The 17,745-nt window shown below is 38.4% G+C and overlaps 2 protein-coding genes across 2 annotated transcripts; one reads left to right on the forward strand and one right to left on the reverse strand.

Annotated features, from left to right (window-relative positions):
* The first annotated feature begins 2,767 nt into the window (after positions 1-2,767).
* On the forward strand, positions 2,768-4,979 carry LOC111914621 (coilin). The gene is made up of 10 exons (XM_023910316.1): positions 2,768-2,875; positions 3,192-3,256; positions 3,349-3,609; positions 3,721-3,827; positions 3,985-4,139; positions 4,256-4,327; positions 4,425-4,499; positions 4,572-4,622; positions 4,698-4,809; positions 4,894-4,979. The coding sequence occupies exons 1-10, from the start codon at positions 2,768-2,770 to the stop codon at positions 4,977-4,979; spliced, it is 1,092 nt and encodes a 363-aa protein (XP_023766084.1).
* Positions 4,980-16,888: 11,909 nt separating this feature from the next.
* LOC111914622 (uncharacterized) lies at positions 16,889-17,473 on the reverse strand. Its single transcript, XM_023910317.2, has one exon. It carries the CDS (start codon positions 17,471-17,473, stop codon positions 16,889-16,891), a length of 585 nt encoding a protein of 194 aa, XP_023766085.2.
* Between the last annotated feature and the right edge of the window lie 272 nt (positions 17,474-17,745).

The raw sequence follows: 17,745 nt of genomic DNA on the forward strand, positions 1-17,745 counted from the left end.
TCGTTCCAAAATCGAGTCTTAGAGTTATACTCTGAGATTGTAACTTGAGTGACATAATCTCAAGAAAGGTTTATAACACTTATCAAATGTAGAGTAAAATGTTTTCTACTCTTGTACATTTGAGATTGGTAGTTGTGATGTTTTGGATAAAACAAAGATCAACTAAGACCGATTGTCAAAAGTGTTTGTCTTGATAAGAAACCGCACTAACTCTTGAATATTTGTTGTTAATTAATGTTTCTTGACAAAGAGAATCTTATATGTCAAGACGTCAGTGGGATTCTTAAAGATCTTGAAAAGTTTCGAGAACTAATCAAGAGTAAACCCATTGTTAATCACTAGCACACGACTTGAGGTTTGTAACCTATCATGTTGACATATTCTTGTTTCCATGCCCATTCTAGTTAAAGTTGACTATGCGTGTGAGTTCTATGAGTTCTCAATTGTTTGCATAACAAATTGGAAAGAATTTTAGGCCCTTGTGCTGCCAGGTGGCAAGAAATTAAGATTGAACAAGTTCAGTCCATATGAGTTTAGATTTATCACTAACCTTATCTTGTGATTATGGTTATGAAAAATTCACAAGGATAGGAACACATACACCATAAAATCTAACTGTCATAAGGTTTCTCTCCAATTCATGAAAATGATTGTGAGGAAACTCTTTCACTAAGCAGATTTTAAAGAGTTAGCAATTGTGATATTTGCATTCTCAAATTTGATTATGACTACGGCATCCCTCGTCATAGTTTGAATTGTGAGAAATGGCAAATGATTTGAACATTCAGAACTTATTGTTTTAAGTTCTGAATAGTTTATACACACATATGAGCTTTCTAATAAAGGTGTATGAGCTTAGATAAAGGCTTATCAAAGCTTCTCGTATCAGAAATCAAAACTTTGGTGAGAATGTCAATAAAGTATTGATTTCTAGAAGTCCAGCTGATTTTGGATACATGTCAAAGCTAGTGGGAGCATAAGTGTTATGCTAGTAAGATAATAATTATTATGCTAGTGGGAGCATAATTATTATGGTAAGTGTTGCGAGTTAGTAATGTTAGTTATAGAAAACAAAAGTCTCAATTCGCAAAGTTGCAGAGTTTGAAAAGTTGGTTTGCTATAATTAAGGGAGAGGAAATTATACTTCATTTCAAATCTAAAAGCTTACATTAAGATTTTAATCAAATTTAGTCAAGGATATATATATATATATATATATATATATATATATATATATGAATGTTATGTTGAAAATATTCGACATAAGGAAATTCTGTATATGGAAATGTTATAGCAAGAGACTGGTAAAGTATCAGGTATGTATGTAAGACATTATGAATCGTGTCCCATATGCTTCTGATATAGGATCGATTGCATGTGCTATAATATTCTCTTGTTCTAATTATCCAAGTGCCTAGGGAATTAAAAGGGAAAAGGACTAGAACCAGATATGACTAAAGTTATTATACAACTATCAAGGACGATCTAAGGTTAACAAGGATTGGTTGCCTGTTGATAGTTGGAAGTATAGGAATGGATGGACCATATTGATATAATTCTGAATATATAGGATTCTATTAAGAATGGATAGTCATATGACAATTATGGAAAGGTTTCCATAATAGGAGTTGGATATCAAGAATCTATGAGTAAGATAGAAACTTTTATGCAAGAATGATGTTCAAAGGAATGTGCTTTGAATATGAGACTTTGTATCTATAGAATTCTCTTGTAACAATCTCCAATGGGAAGTTTTGTAATTCGCAATGTCTCTGTGACTTGTGCACATATTCATTACAAAAGGATCACTACATATAAGCTTAGAATCTAACAGATTACAGTAAGTGGTAAGGACTTGGTATTCTTGCACTTACGATAAGGATTTGGAATTGTGAAATGAGTGTCATTGGAAATAATTACAATTGATCTATTTCACACTACTAGAAAATAGCCCTTTAATGACGCGCCAACAATGACACTCGCTGATAGAGGACGCGCATTTGGGCGTGCCCTAAAAAATAATGTTAGTTTTGCACAATTTGAAGGATAGATAACACGCATTTGTGTGTGCCCTAAAATTAGTGTCAGAAAAGAAAAAAAGGAAACGCGGAGGGCGCCTTTCATAAAATGTACGTCGTCTGAATGTGTCGCTTTATAACATTTTAATCAAACACACGTTTTTAACGTGGGATTTCACCCGCCTATTGAATCCCAAAAATTAAACCCCCCGCCTCTTCCAATTAGGAAGAAAAATCCCTAGGCCTTCTCTTCATACTAGAATTGCTCTTGCTTTCGTGATCAAATGCCTCACGGCGACGATGATAACGATCATTGTCTCGGCGGAGTCACCCCACCTCCATTTTCATGCGACCCTTCAGCACCAACACCGCTATATCCCTTCTGTAACATCAAATTACCGATTCCCAACCCAACCTTACCCAAAAATCAGACCTCACAAAATCTTTCATAGAGCCGACGATTGAAGATCTACGACTCCTCACACTCACATCGCCGATGATTTTAAGGCCTTTTGTCCCCGATATCAAGGAACAACTAGGGCTTTATGCTCCCGACCTCACAAGGGCAGACCCAAGAACTAGGGCTTTTATATCGGTGTCTTCAGGAAGAACAAGGATATTCACTCTTCCTCCTTCCAAATCGACTAATTCTTCATCAACTCTTGTTGAATACATGTCTCCCAAATCAAATCAGGAAGATGAGGACCTCGAGGTGAAGCGATATCGAATTAAGGAAACGTCTAGAACGAATGATAGGTTTTACCCCTGATCCCATTGCAATGAGTCAGCTTATGCAAAGTCCAGCTATTTCACAGTTCATTCAGCGTCTCCTTTCAAACCCACAGAACACGAATCCGGTTTTTGGCTTCTTCTTTTTTCATTATCTTTAGATTTATTTGTTTGTTAGGGTTTACTTTGCTAACATGCTTGGTATAATTTCATAGACAGTCAATCCCTCATTTGTTATGTAGATTCAGGGCATGCATTATCCCTTAAGGTATACATGTTTTCACCATTTTGCTGTTAAAGATACGAAAATACCATTCTTATTGTAAAGAATAAGCTAATAAATATTGTATGGAATGTTTCAAGAAGTACAAGATAAATTAGAAGCCGTGAAAATGGAACAACCACAGGGACAAGGAAATAATTTCTATTTTCTACCTCTTGCAGATGGACGACTTTGTATTGCCCCCATCTGAGTCAACTCGAATCTTGAAGGACAAGGAAATAATTTGGTCAGCTTAATTTTTAACTTTTTACTACTTTCTTCATACAAACATGTAACTAGTTCTTTAACAAGTGGACATATATTTGTTTGTTACTTCAGTGTGAAAAGAAAAGAAATGGCTTTGGTTGAAGCAATACAGGGGGAAGATGCTGGTAATTTACTTGACTATCCAGAAGTCAACAGGAAAGAACCTGTAAATAATTGCATGTTACTTCTAGAAAATGAAGAGTTTGATAAGGAAACTGGAGGATACCAAAGTGAATATGAGGATGCTGAAGATGAAAAGTTGGAAGATGAACCTTCACCTATACAAACAACTTCCAAGAAAATAAAAGCCTCTAAAACATCTAGGAGCTCAAAGTAAGTCATGTAATCTAATGTACATTTCGTTTTTGTGTTATATTTATGATAAAGTTGACTTTCAATTTTATTCGTTTTTGTGTTACATGAGGTTGCTTTTGTGAAACATAGGAAGAAGAAACACCGAACAGTGATGGATGTTGTTGAAGATGAAGTTGTGACAGAGGACAACAACATTAATAATGACAAATTTTGTCCCATGAAAATCATTAAACCAAGCAAGGAGAAGGGGTGCTGAAACAATCCTTGTAGAGGTTAAATCTCCTCCCAAGTTGAAGAGGTAATTCATAATATGTATATAAATATATACATATAAGTTTTCTTGTTACTTTTTCTCTATTAAATTTGTTCTTGGGCTCTCTTTGGGTTTCATAGGAAGAAGAACACACAGGGTGATGAGTGGTGATGAAGGTGAAGTTAGAGATGAAATTTGCAACATTGATGATGATAAAAGTAAAACCATTAGCAAGAAGAAGATTAAACCAAATGAGGAAGCTAACATGGGAGATGGTGAAACAAGTGACAAAAGGGTTAAATCTTCTTGAAGGACAAAGAGGTAATTTGTAATCTTGATGGCATGTATGTGTATATAGACTAGTGTTACAATTATGTAGGAATAATTCTCCATCCGTCTAACTTATGTAAGAGTGAAGAATATCTAGAAGACAATGTCCAAGGAATTGAACAAGCCTCTACTACACCTGATGGGGATAAAAAGGTCTTTTCATGCTTAGTTAAACAAATACAACATTTTTATCTGCTTGTTAAATGTTAATCATACAAAACCATAAATAACTTTTGGTATGAATCCTTAGGGCTCTAGTAGAAGTGCTAGAAGGAAAAAGGCTAAGAGACAATGGAAGCGAGAACTTACTAAAATTTCACAAAAGGTAAACAAATTATTTGTTCAAATTTATTTCTCAATAAACTGCTAATTTATTTCTTGCAATCTCAAATTGCAGCCTGATACTGATACCCATCTAGAAGGGACAAATGACCACCCGAAGGGGCATGTTAGTAATTTTACATTTGAACATATATGGATATAAATAAACCATCCATTTATAAATGTATGTTTTCTCAATCAGGAAAAGAGTTTAATAGAAGAAGAAGAAAGAAATTGTAATGGGAATACAGATACTCAACTTGTTGCTTGTGTAGTCAAGCCAGGCCATATTCGCTTTGAACTTCTTAATGAAGGTATATATATATATATATATATATATATATATATATATATATATATATATATCATTATTATATACAAAAACCTTATTTTTTAAGAAGCGCATAGAAAAGCTGATGGCGTAAACAAAACTGCCACCGAATCGACATGTATCTTCACCTTTCTTTCTCTTCGTGACACCTAACTCCACCACCGCTTCAGAAAATGATGCACGAATCAACACAACCTCTCGTACTCTTGCTCTTTCTCTTTGAGGAAGGCATGTTTCCAGTTCTAAGTAAAATCCAATTGAAAGTTTAGATTTGAATGGTTATTTGAGACCTTTCCACATGTGATAAATTCTTCCCAAGTTTTCTATTTTAATGTCAAATCTTTAACATAACTTTGTTCACCTCATCAACTTCCAATCTAAATCAATGCAGCAAAGAGGTAGGCTTAGTGAAAAAACTCATGGATGATTGTTTAACTAGTCAACTCTCCAATTCCCTTCGTCCACACGATGTTGTTTCTGCATTGGGCCCCATGTATGAAGGTCATGACAACAATGGATGCAAAAAGTTGCAGGTCTCAAATCAACCACTTGGAAAGCACTAAAGGTTTGACTTTTTTTATTATTCCGAATAGCTTTTATTAATCCTTGTAATTATACTTTTATCTTTTTTCTATCAGATGTGCATCCTCAGTTCCGTCCTTGATAAGTGCCTAAGGCTGCTTGGTTTTGAGTCGGCAGCACCTTGCGATACCTCTTGCAAACTCAGGTATGTAGCTTTATTATTCCGAATAGCTCTTGTTTTCTAGTATTAGAAGATCATATGTCTTGATTTCATGCATAACAATAGAGAGATATTGTAGCAACTTTAATAGAGCTATGTAGCATTATAATCCTTCAAATGTGATGGAAACATATAAGGTGCAATGGATAAGCAAATAAAACTCTTAATCCCAATGATGTCAATAATCTTCCAGAAACTAAAAATCCTCATTGTTTGTACGATGCATGATATATTTGCATCCCATACCATATTATTTAGATGCTTTAACTTTCATTAATTGGTTTGAATGTTGGTGTTTAGTAATTAAACTCAATTTATTCCTCTTTTTATTAACAACTTTTATTTATTCATGATCTTCAGCTATCTTCTGCTTTTGGGCGGCTTGTAATTTCAAGTGATGGAGTCTGGGATGCTCATTCCACTGAATCAGCTCTGGAATGCAGTCGCGGATTGGCTCCGGAATTAGCAGCAGCACAAATTGTCAAAGTATGGAAATAAAAAAAATGTTAAATTTGTAATAAAATATTAGGCAATGGATTCTATTTTTGTATGACATTAAATTTTATGAAATGGATTATATTTTTTGTATATGATATTTTATTTTCTATTATGATGCATTAAATGCAAATTTAATCTGAAAATTAGTAAATCTATAAAAAAAATATATTTTTTTAAACATTTAAAATTATGATACGCAAAAATGTGTGTCATCTTGATTTATGACATGGCCTTTCTTGACAGGGGCTTTCTTGATACGCATTACGTATCATTAACACGCGCGTCGTAAGGTTATGACACGCGAATGCTTGTTGTCTTCCTTTATGACAAGGCCTTCCTTGATACGCATTGCGTGTCGTAAAGGCGCGTCGTAAATGAGCATCGTAAATGTGCGTCGTCTATAGATGACGCGCAAAAGCGCGTTCTCTCTTTATGACAGGGCCTTCCTTGATGCGCATTTGCGCGTCGTCTAAGCCATTTACGACACGCAATGAGCGTCGTAAAAGGCTGTTTTTCTAGTAGTGTCACATAGTAAGTACCATAGGTAAACATAGTGTGCATGCTTGGAGCATAAGATGACTATTGTTTCAATTCAAGTATTAAGTTAATTAAACCGAAACATTATACAATGAATAATGTGTAATCAATATGGTAATTAAATAAAATGTGCTTTATTTATATTCAAAAGTTTTGAAACCATATTGGATTCGATTATTCTTGTGTTTCACTTTGCATGTATTGACTTCCCGAGTAACTAGGTTATTCAACCTATACACAGTCGATCATACTTTGGAAGTAGGTATTGAGGAAAAATTGTCATGAATCCGCGTGTAGATTGTTTAAGGCATTAGACATAGCACAAGTTTGTTGCAATATTCATGAGTGCTCCTGTAATAAGATTCGAGTATTGGATTAAACCCACGCTCACCTGAATCACTTCATGGAATTTATCACGAGTGATTGTGAGACGATAATATCATATAGACTTTAAACCAAGATATATGAGTTGTTGACTAGGAGTTGGTTGTGCATTGATGATACGGAAACGCATCAGTAACTTGATGTTATAAAACGTATCGTTGTGAATGATTTAATGAGTAGTTAGTACAAGCATATAATTTCGAAGTTTATCTGTTCCTTTTATCCTAAGAGGATTAAAAGCGGTATATTGGGCCCCTCGATGATTTTTTTTGACATATGTGTCAGGCCCGGTCAGAACTAAATTGATGTGTTCAGTTATGTTTTATTTCAGAAAAATCGGAAATCGGGAAACAAAATGCAGGACAATAAGTATGACTATGTTCCATGTATTTTTCTGCATGATCTCTTTAGAACAGAGGAATATATGATCTCTTATCTAATAATGAACACGTCATTGACTAGGTCAGAGTTCGACAACAGCATTTAAGAGCTACAATTGCTAGTCGGGATTTTGGAGTCGCACTTGTAATACTAGTTATTATACTTATCCAAGTGGGAGACTTTTGGATTAGGTGTCTAAGCCCATAACTATAATTGGTATGTAGTTGACCCGAGAGTAGCATGGTCCATTTGGGTTCCCTTCACCAGAACAATTTGATAGGAAGGATATTTGAGAAAAAGGTTATTTGTGATTTATTAATATATTATAAGTATAATATATTAATTGTGAAATCGTAATATTTAATTGGTATTGATCAATAATTAATTTGGAATTAATTTAGTGATCAAAAGAGACTAATTAAATTACCGGGGACTGATTATGTAAATCAGTGACATATATAGTGTTTGGGCTATTGATCCATGATGGGCTACGTTTTATGTAAGTATCCATGAAGAGTTAGCCCACATGAGATATGGATCATAACCTAAGTGTATGGATTAGGGTTTACCCATGACTCTAGGAATCCTACACTATATATGTATCGTCCCTTAGCTAAAATCGGCCCGAAGAGTTCTAGGAAGAGAGATAATCGATTTTAGAGTGTCTAACCTCTCTCTCAAAGTCCTCCTTTGTTCATGGTGTTTTTAAACCATTTGAGGCATCACACTTGAAGTGATAAGTTCTTGAAAGGCCAACAACTACAACTACATCAAGAGGTATTCATCTAACTATGAGTTTTATATTGCATATCCTCTATTGTATGCTAGTTAAGATGTATTCTTTGGAAAATTGAAATTGCATGTATAATTAGAGAAAACATAGATCCAAAGCATATAGGGTTTCATGTGCACCATAGGAGTGTTATAGTGCTTAAAACCCAACAATATCTTCTCCTTATCTCTTTATTTATATTGAATTGTTTGCGTAGATTTATGTGTTTTATTTTAGGATTGTTCCTTATGAATGGTATAACTGCTTTGGTATTGTTTGATTAGGGGGCTACCCGATCATTTGTATCTCTAGAGCTTAGCAAGATATTTGCTAGAGCTTCGGGGGAGTTGGATTGTCCTCTATATGTTGAAATTGTTGATGATACGTCTATTCGAGTTGCGAGGGTTCATCGAGGTTGTACTCTCCAGTTATTCAACGAGAAGTATCCGATTGATCTGCTTCCTATTCCTATGTGTGGGAACAAGGTTATTATGGGCATGGATTGGTTGAGCCCTAATGGGGCAGTGATCAACTACGAGCAGCAGTTAGTTCGAGTTCGGACCCCAAGTGGGGGAGAGTTGGTCATTCAGGGTGAGAGACCACAGCGTGGGCCGATTATGTGTTCTGCAGCAAGGGCAAGATGCTGTCTTCATCAGGGCTATTTGGGTTTTGCCGCCTATGTCATGGATACCCGGGATAAGGTAAGGCGACCGTGGATGATGTGCCGATCGTGCGGGAGTATCTGGATGTTCACGGAGGATTTTCTAGGGCTACCTCCGGAGAGATAGGTGGAGTTCGGGATTGATTTGACTCTAGGTGCGGCTCCGATAACCAACGAACCGTATCGGCTGGCTCCTCATGAGATGTAATATTTGTCTGTACAGCTGCAGGAGCTATTAGACAAGGGATTTATTAGGCTGAGCAGTTCGCCTAGGGGAACCCCGAGTATGTGTATTGACTGCCAGGAGTTCAATAAGGTAATGATGAAGAACCGTTATCCCCTTCCGAGGATTGATGATCTTTTCGACCAGCTTCAGGATATATCTTGGTTCTCCAATATTGATTTGTGATTGGGTTATCACCAGATGCGGGTCCGTGATGAGGATGTGCATAAGATAGCTTTCTGAACTCGATATGGTCATTATGAGTTCATGTTGATGCCTTTTGCGCTCACCAATGCTCCCGTCACGTTCATGGAGCTCATGAACCGCCTGTGCAGACCGATGTTGGATTAGTCTGTGATAGTCTTTATTGTATCTTGGTCTATTCTAAGACTCGGGAGCAACACAAGGAGCACTTAAGGGAGGTGCTTGAGACCTTGAGGAGGGAAAGACTTTTTGCAAAGTTCTCCAAGTGAGAGTTCTAGTTGTGCGAGGTGCAGTTTCTGGGGAACCTTGTCAAACAGAAGGGTATTCTGGTTAATCCGGCCAAGGTTAAGGCCGTGATGTCGTGGGAGGTTCCAGGGTCTCCATCTAAGATCTGGAGTTTTCTTGGTCTAGCGGGTTACTATCGGAGATTCATCTAGGATTTCTCCAAGATTGCTATTCCATTAACCCGACCGACCAAGAAGTCGATGACTTTTCGTTGGGGGCCTGAGCAGTAGGCAAATTTTAAGACTCTTAGGCAGCGGTTGTGTGAGACGCCGATTCTGACCCTGCCGGAGGGTGTTGATGGCTTCATGGTTTATTGTGATGCTTTGATCACAGGTTTGGGGGCAGTGTTGATGCAGCGGGGTCACGTGATCGCTTATGCTTCGAGACAATTGAAGCCTCATGAGGCAAATTATCTGACGCATGATTTAGAGTTAGGGGTTGTGGTTTTCGCCCTCAAGATTTGGCGGCATTACCTCTATGAGGTTCGGTGTACCATCTACATGGATCACTAGAGCTTGAGGTACTTGATGGATCAGACGAATCTGAACATGAGGCAGCGTCGATGGTAGGATGTGGTGAAGGATTATGATTATAAGATCCTATACCACCTGGGGAAGGCCAATGTGGTGGTCGATGCTCTCAGCCACAAGGTGGTCGCAGCTATGATTAGATATGTATGCTTGAGGATGACAGTGATTACTCCATTGTTGGAGTGGATCTTAGAGGCTCAGGTCGAGACTATGAAGGAAGAGCACCAGAAGAGAGAGCATATTGTGGGATATATGGCTTCCTTCAATTTTGATAGCTACGGATTGTTGACCCTGCATCGGCGAGTCTGGGTTCCTTATTGGGGCTGTGTACGCCAGGTTCTGATGGAGAAGGCCCATAAGTCGAGGTTCCTTATCCATCTTGAGGCGACGAAGATGTATAGAGATCTTCTTCCTGATTATTGGTGGCCCTGCATGAAATGAGATGTAACTTGGTATGTGGAGCGGTGCTTGACTTACAGGAAGGTCAAGGCCGAACATCAGCGACCTCAGGACAAGATGCAGCCGTTGGAGATTCCCGTATGGAAGTGGGAAGACATCATTATGGATTTTATCACGAAGCTTCCTAGCACTATGTGCGGAGTGGATTCTATCTGGGTCATCGTGGATCGGTTGACCAAGAGCGTGCATTTCATCCTGATCCTGGAGAGTATTTCTGCAGAGAAGTTGGCCGAGATTTATGTCCGGGAGGTGGTGGCACGTCATGGAGTGCTAGTATCAGTAGTTTTAGACCGGGATGTTCGCTTTACTTCCAGATTTTGGAAGTGGTTTCATGATAAGATGGGCACTCGTCTCCATTTCAGTACAACATTTCATCCGCAGACCGATGGGTAGAGTGAGCGGACGATTCAGACTCTTGAGGATATGCTACGAGCATGCGTGTTGGGTTTTGGTGGGAGTTGGGATATGTATCTTCTGTTAGCGGAATTTTCGTATAACAACAATTATCACGACAACATTGATCGACCTCCTTTTAAGATGCTCTACGAGAGGAAGTGTAGGACCCCGATTGTTTAGGGAGATGTCGGTAAAAGAGTCATGGGGAGTACCAAGTTGCTGCTCAAGACCACTAAGTTGATTAAGAAGGTTCAGAGCAGACTCCAAACAGCTTAGAGTCGGTAGAAGAGTTATGCTGACAGGCACCGGTCAGATTTGGAGTTCCAGGTAGGAGATATGGTTCTCCTAAAGGTGTCACCTTGGAAAGTTGTCATCCGGTTTAGGAGGCGGGGCAAGCTGGGCCCAAGGTATATTGGTCCCTTCAGGGTTTTGGCTCGGGTGGGTTGGGTTACTTATCGTCTAGATCTTCCAGTCGAGTTCAGTCAGATTCATAGTACATTTCATGTCTCTCAGCTGTGGAAGTGTTTAGTGGATGATTCAGCAGTTGTACCATTGGAAGGTATTCAGGTGGATGACCGCTTGAATTATATCGAGAGACCAGTGGCAATTTTGGATCGGAGGACGAAGACCTTGAGGAACAAGGTTGTAAAGCTGGTAAAGGTGCAGTGGTAGCACCACAAGGGGTCGGAATGGACTTGGGAGCCCTAGGAGGAGATGAGTGTAACATCCTGATTCCCATGTATGAAGTTTTAAGGATTTTGTGCATTTTATAAAACCTACTCGACGAGTTGGGAGGCCCCAACTCGTCGTGTAGAAACCAAGGAGGTCGCGTATTTTATAGGACCTACTCGGCGAGTTGGAAGGCCCCAACTCGACGAGTTAGTGGCTGAAGATGAAAACCTTAATTTTAGGGTTTGTACCCTATTTAAAGTCCTTAAGTCCCATTGTTGGCCTCCCTTATCGCCTCTTTTCCAGAGAGAACCCTACTTCTTGCTTTTGCTCTCATTGTGTGTATGTGTGTAAGCTTAGAGAGTGATTTTTGGTGCTCTTTCGGAAGGAACTTGAAGCTTGAAGAGGTTTGATTGAGTGGAAGGCAGTAGATCCGGGATTTCCTCAAGTGTTGCAGCTATATTGAGGTATAAAGACCTTACCTTGACCACTTGTTTTCTAGATCTCCTCATTAGAGGGTTTATTGTCATTTTTTAGCTTATTCTTGGGTCATTTTAGGATTTGAGCATGTCTTGAAGCTATGACTTCAGATATTGACATCTTAGGACCTACATGGACTTAAAGTTGCCTACTTTATCAAGTCTTGGCCCTCCTCCATCCCCTAAATCCCTTAATAAGATATGTTTGAGTGTTTTAGCCCTCTTAATGTCATGCATGGACGTAAACTTAGCAACTTTACGTGGTATCTTCACCTTAGGGGATCAGATCTATACTTTGGGGCTTTGGACTCGCTGGAAAGGTGGCTAAATGTGTCAAGACTAGGAAAACTCGACGAGTTGCCCTGCCAACTCGGCGAGTTACCTCGGGTTTCCCCGATATTATGGACACTAAAGGAACTCGACGAGTTGTCCTGTCAACTCAGCGAGTTGACTAGGGGTTTTCCCGATTTTTTGAGAACTGAAGGAACTCGACGAGTCGGGTAGATGCACTCGATGAGTTGGGTCAACATGGACTGTTGACTTCGACATTGACCATGGTGGACCAAGTTTGACTTTTAAGGACATTTTGGGTATTCAAGATTTTAATAAACATAGTCACATTGCGGTTATAGGTAGTTGAGTTCGGAGCTGTTAGTTGGGACTTGATCTTACCAGTTCAGCACTACTTGTGAGGTGAGTTTTCCTCACTATACTAATGGGTCTAAGGCACCAAGGCCGAGCCGTTGGATTAATATCCTATTAGTTATTGATATGATGAGTATGAGTTAGATATGTATGTGTATTTATCTGTTATTACATGTCGACATGTTGTGTGGGTTGGGTTGAGGTTGTACTGCTCTGTGCTGTAGCCAAAAAAAACCCTTGAGTATACCAGATATGAGCTGAGAGCCAGGAGGGCATGCCACACTCATACTGAGGACTCATGGGCATTCCAGATATAAGCTGAGGGATAGGGAGGGCATGCCAGACTTGTACTGAGGGCTAACCATTGGTATTCCAGTCTAAGGACAGAAGAAGCAATCCAGACATAAGATGTGGGCCCAAGGGAAAGCCAAACTTATGTTGTGGGCTCGAGGGCAAGCCAGATATGAGTTGTGGGCCTACAGGGCAAGCCAGACTCATACTATGGGCTCATGGGTAATCCAGTCCATAAATTTGCGGACCCATTACATGTTATTGTATATGTGCTATTTGTTATGTATCGGTATTTTGGGGAACTCACTAAGCTTCGTGCTTACAATTTTGGATTTTTTTTTCGGGTACTTCGGATGATCGCAGGAAGGAGAAGGCTTGATCGTGCACCTCCTTGCATTTTATGTTATGATTTCTGGGATTTCTCTGACGTTAAACTATTTTGAAAACAATTTGTAAACAATGAATGGTTTTTGGAATGTTTGAAAAGTTTAAATTTTTCATGAATTTTACGAATGTTACAATGAGAGAGCATTATCCAGAGTTGTTTAGGGCAGAGGACTTCGAGGACGAAGTTTGATCCAAGTGGAGGAGAATTGTAACACCCGATGGTTCCAAGGTATTAATTATTTAGTTTAATCATGTATTTAATGTTCTAATTATGTAAGTTGTGTGGACTTAGTATATTGGGCTTTATTGTGTGTGTGGGCTCGTTGAGGCCGTACGTTGGGCGTAAGTTAATCAATTGAAACGCGGAGGTATGAACATATGCTTAGCGTACAGGGTGGTACGCCCAGTGTACGTGGTCTGGACTAAAAACCCTAATTTTTAGGGTGCAAGCCCTATATAATGTCTTTATGTCCCAAGTGATGGCATCCTTATCAGCATCTTGTGTCAAGAAACCCTAAAATCGAGTCCCATCTTCCATTGTTGAGTGTGTGAGATTTTGGAAAGCTTTTGGTGTTCATCTTTGTGCATTTTGAAGGAGTTTAAGGAGCTTGAAGTTGCTTAGCCTAAATAGGAGGTCTTGGAGCCAGAACCTCTACTCATTTTGCAAGAAATGTGAGGTATCAAGTTCTTACCTTGGTTGTTATATGTTTAGATCTCCTTTTTGGTTAGATAGTTATGTTGTTAGCCATGGTTTGGATGGATGTTGGGATTAGGATGTCCCAAAGGCTTATTCTTTCAGATACAAGGTCCTTGTGGACTCCTTTGGTATAAATGTGCCAACTTTATGGAGTTTAGGGGGCTCATGCATCCATTAAGTCCTTTATTAAGTCCTTTTTGAGCTTTAGAGCTTCTTAGGGTCATGCATGGACGTAAAGTTAGCAAATTTACGTGGTATTTCAGCTGAAATGGGTCAGATCTACATCATGGAGCAAAGTCTTAACGGGTTAGGAGCTTAATCTTGAAGTTGGCTGAAATGGTTAAGTATGCTGTACATACAAGCTTGTACGTTCAACATACAATCCCTCTATGCAGTACACTTAGCGTACCAGATGAGTACGTCCAACATACTCAGTTTGTTGGCATTTCATTTTTAGACTTTCGGTTTGGGCCTTGGTTTGGGCTTGGGGGATTAAGGTTTGTTGGGCCATCTTGCTCTAGTAGTTTTTGGGCCAAGTATGTGTTTGGGCCTTGGGTTAAGGCCCATGTGAAGGAGTCGGGCCCAATTAGAAATTAGGTCATATTTTGGGCCTTGGTGGATTGTTTAGCTTTGGGCCTATTGGATTGTGGTTGTGGACTTCATTCTTGAACCAAGCTAGGGTAAGGGTAAAATGGTCTTTTTACCCAAGTAGAGATTTTTGGTTATAATGTAGATCCCGAATGCTAATTAGTTTTTATGTGGCAATTGATAACTCGAGGAATTGTAGGACCAACAGCTAAGGATCATTCGTTTTATTCAGCTTTTCGAGGTGAGTTTCCTCACAAGGTTTAGCGGGTCGTAGGAACCAGTGCCGACCCATGCTTATGTTATGTTAGTATGCTAGCTGTCTTCGTGACTCTTGCATGTGTACATGTTTATATGCATGCTGGGCGGGGCCCGATGACTATTTGTATGCTATGTATCTATGTGACTATTGCATGCGTATGTGATTACTTGATATATGTTATATGTATGTTGGGCGGGGCCCGATCCATTACCGAGCGGGGCTCAATGCCGGACGGGATCCGATGTCAGGCGGGGCTCGATGACAGGGCGAGGCCCATTATATGTTTATTATATGTATGGTATTAGGTAGTTTGGGGAACTCACTAAGCTTTGTGCTTATGGTTTTTAGTTTATGTTTCAGGTACTTCCGGTTCCAAAGGGAAGAGCTCAAGTTAACTACATCGCACACACCATTGAGATTCCGCATTTGATATTTACTCTGATTTTGATAACATTAATAAATTGGTTTTGTTGAGAAGTATGGATGATATTTGAAAAATACTATTTTATCTATTATAAAAATGAAATTTTTGGGACCATATTTATGGATGTTTCATTTTTATATATCAACATAGATCTCTATAGAAAGAGGAAGAAAAATTGTGAACAATGGTATATTCGGTTTTTTTACTGATAAAAAACGTGGCTTAAAAGAATATAAACGAAAAAAATGTGGGTTTTTTTTGGTAAAGAGCTGGGTTTTATGGTATAATCTGGTGTATGTACACCCAATGTACAACTGTACATCAATTTCCTTGGCTGTTGATCACTTTTGAATTTTGACGCTCACGATTGGTTCATTGGTTTCTTATTAATAATGATAATCTATTGAACTTCACACACACACACATACTAGTTTAATTAAAATTTAATAGTAAAAACTTAAAATTATTAATCAATTATTTTAAATAAATTATTAATTAATAGATACTTTTTAGTTATATGAAATTATAATAGTTAATTTAAATAAATACGTGAAATTATATTACCTTATAATTTGTATTAATTTTTTTTTTGGAAAACGGCAAATATATTAAAAGAACCACATCAAGCGGATGTGGAATGAACAAAAAAGTACAAGACAGTCAAAAGCAAAAAATTACAGACAAAGAGTAGGACATAAGTTCCAAATTCTCCAATCCACCATTTTGCATGGGGTTCTATGTTTGCACCAAGTAAACGTCATAGCTTTTATCTTTTCTATTATGACCTCCGGTGAAGTTTGAATCTTTTCATACACCCGTTTATTCCTGGCTAGCCATAAGCACCATAATGCTCCGTTAAATATCATATTCAAAAGCCTCTTTTTCTTATTACATCCAGAGCACCTTGAGACGAATAGTATCAAGTCCATTACCGAAGTAAAACTTCCACCATTGAGTTCACACCAGGATATTATCGAATCTAAGACGGAAATCGCCATTGGGCACGTAATCAAAATGTGGTATGATGTCTCCTCTTCCAAGCTGCAACCACTACATAAAATTGATGGGATATTGATCCCACACCTACTAAGTGCCACCGCCGACGAAATTCTTCCTTGTTTTGCTCTCCATATGAAGGAGAGGATCTTGAACGGAGTCCATTTCCCCCAATCGAACGGTCCATCACATACAACATATCCATCTAGTTTGATCCTTTCTCGTAACTGAGACACCATGAATCGTCCGTCAGAAACGAACTCTGATTTCCACTCGCCCTCACCCACATTCCACGATATAACATCTTTAGAATCAATGTTAATCTTTTTCAGGTATGACCTGGATTTGATTATGTTTTTCCATACCCCCGAACTTGATTTCTTCGCAAACACTGACCAATGCCTTCCGTCTAAATTGTGCAAGCCCCGAATAGTTTTTACCCACAGTGATGAGTTCTCCGTTTTCAGACGCCACATCCGTTTTACTAGCAGTGATATGTTGAGGGATTTAATCGACCCTAGTCCAATTCCCCCAATCGTCTTTGGAGAGACGAGCTTATTCCACGCCACCCAATTGATACTTTTTTTTCTCATACTCCTTGTTCCAAATAAAATTCCTTCTGATTTTTTCTAACGTGTCAATCACCCCATTCGGGACTGCAAAGATCGACATATAATATATAGGCAGGTTGCCAAGGACAGCCTTAGCGAGAGTCACTCTACCACCGAAACTTAAAGATTTCGCTTTCCAAGTCGTGAGCTTATTTTGGAACTTATCGATGACCGGTCTCCATGCTCGCTTTCTGTTCATATTTTCGCCCACCGGAACTCCTACGTAAGTGAATGGGATGGAAGAAGGTTCACACCCAAGAGGAGCCACCCAGTTTGAAACTTCTGAATTTGATACCCCCACTCCATAGACTTTTGATTTCGTGAAGTTCACTTTTAGTCCATACGACACGTAGAAGCATCGTAATATTCTTGATAGATTTGCAATATTCCTCCTTGACCATTCGCCTATGAATAGCGTGTCATCTGCATAGAATAAATGAGACAAGCAAATGTTAGGTTGTGAAATTTTAATTCCTTCATATATTCCTTTCTTCACTGCTGTTGTCATAGCTTGATTGAGTCCCTCCATCGCGATTATAATTTTATTATAATTTGTATTAATTTTATTATAACTTTTATTCTAATGTTATTAATTTAATGTAATTATAATGAGAAATTCGAAATGGATAATCAATGACATGACATTAATTATAATGCCTAATAGGATGACATGTGTCAAACGGAGAACAAAATTATTCTTTTAATTAGAATATATATATATATATATATATATATATATATATATATATATATATATATATATATATATATATAAAGAAACCCTACCCCTTAAAATGCAAA

Source organism: Lactuca sativa, chromosome 4, assembly GCF_002870075.4.
Source record: "Lactuca sativa cultivar Salinas chromosome 4, Lsat_Salinas_v11, whole genome shotgun sequence".
Lineage (NCBI taxonomy): Eukaryota > Viridiplantae > Streptophyta > Magnoliopsida > Asterales > Asteraceae > Lactuca > Lactuca sativa.

What these genes read in the sequence shown, in the direction of transcription:
- LOC111914621 (XM_023910316.1), top strand. Translation starts at nt 2,768, where the DNA reads ATGATAGGTTTTACCCCTGATCCCATTGCAATGAGTCAGCTTATGCAA. An exon ending in ACCCACAGAACACGAATCCG is followed by an intron (nt 2,876 to 3,191) that starts GTTTTTGGCTTC and finishes TACCTCTTGCAG; the next exon opens with ATGGACGACTTTGTATTGCC. An exon ending in ATGACCACCCGAAGGGGCAT is followed by an intron (nt 4,623 to 4,697) that starts GTTAGTAATTTT and finishes TTTCTCAATCAG; the next exon opens with GAAAAGAGTTTAATAGAAGA.
- LOC111914622 (XM_023910317.2), bottom strand. Translation starts at nt 17,473, where the DNA reads ATGGAGGGACTCAATCAAGCTATGACAACAGCAGTGAAGAAAGGAATA.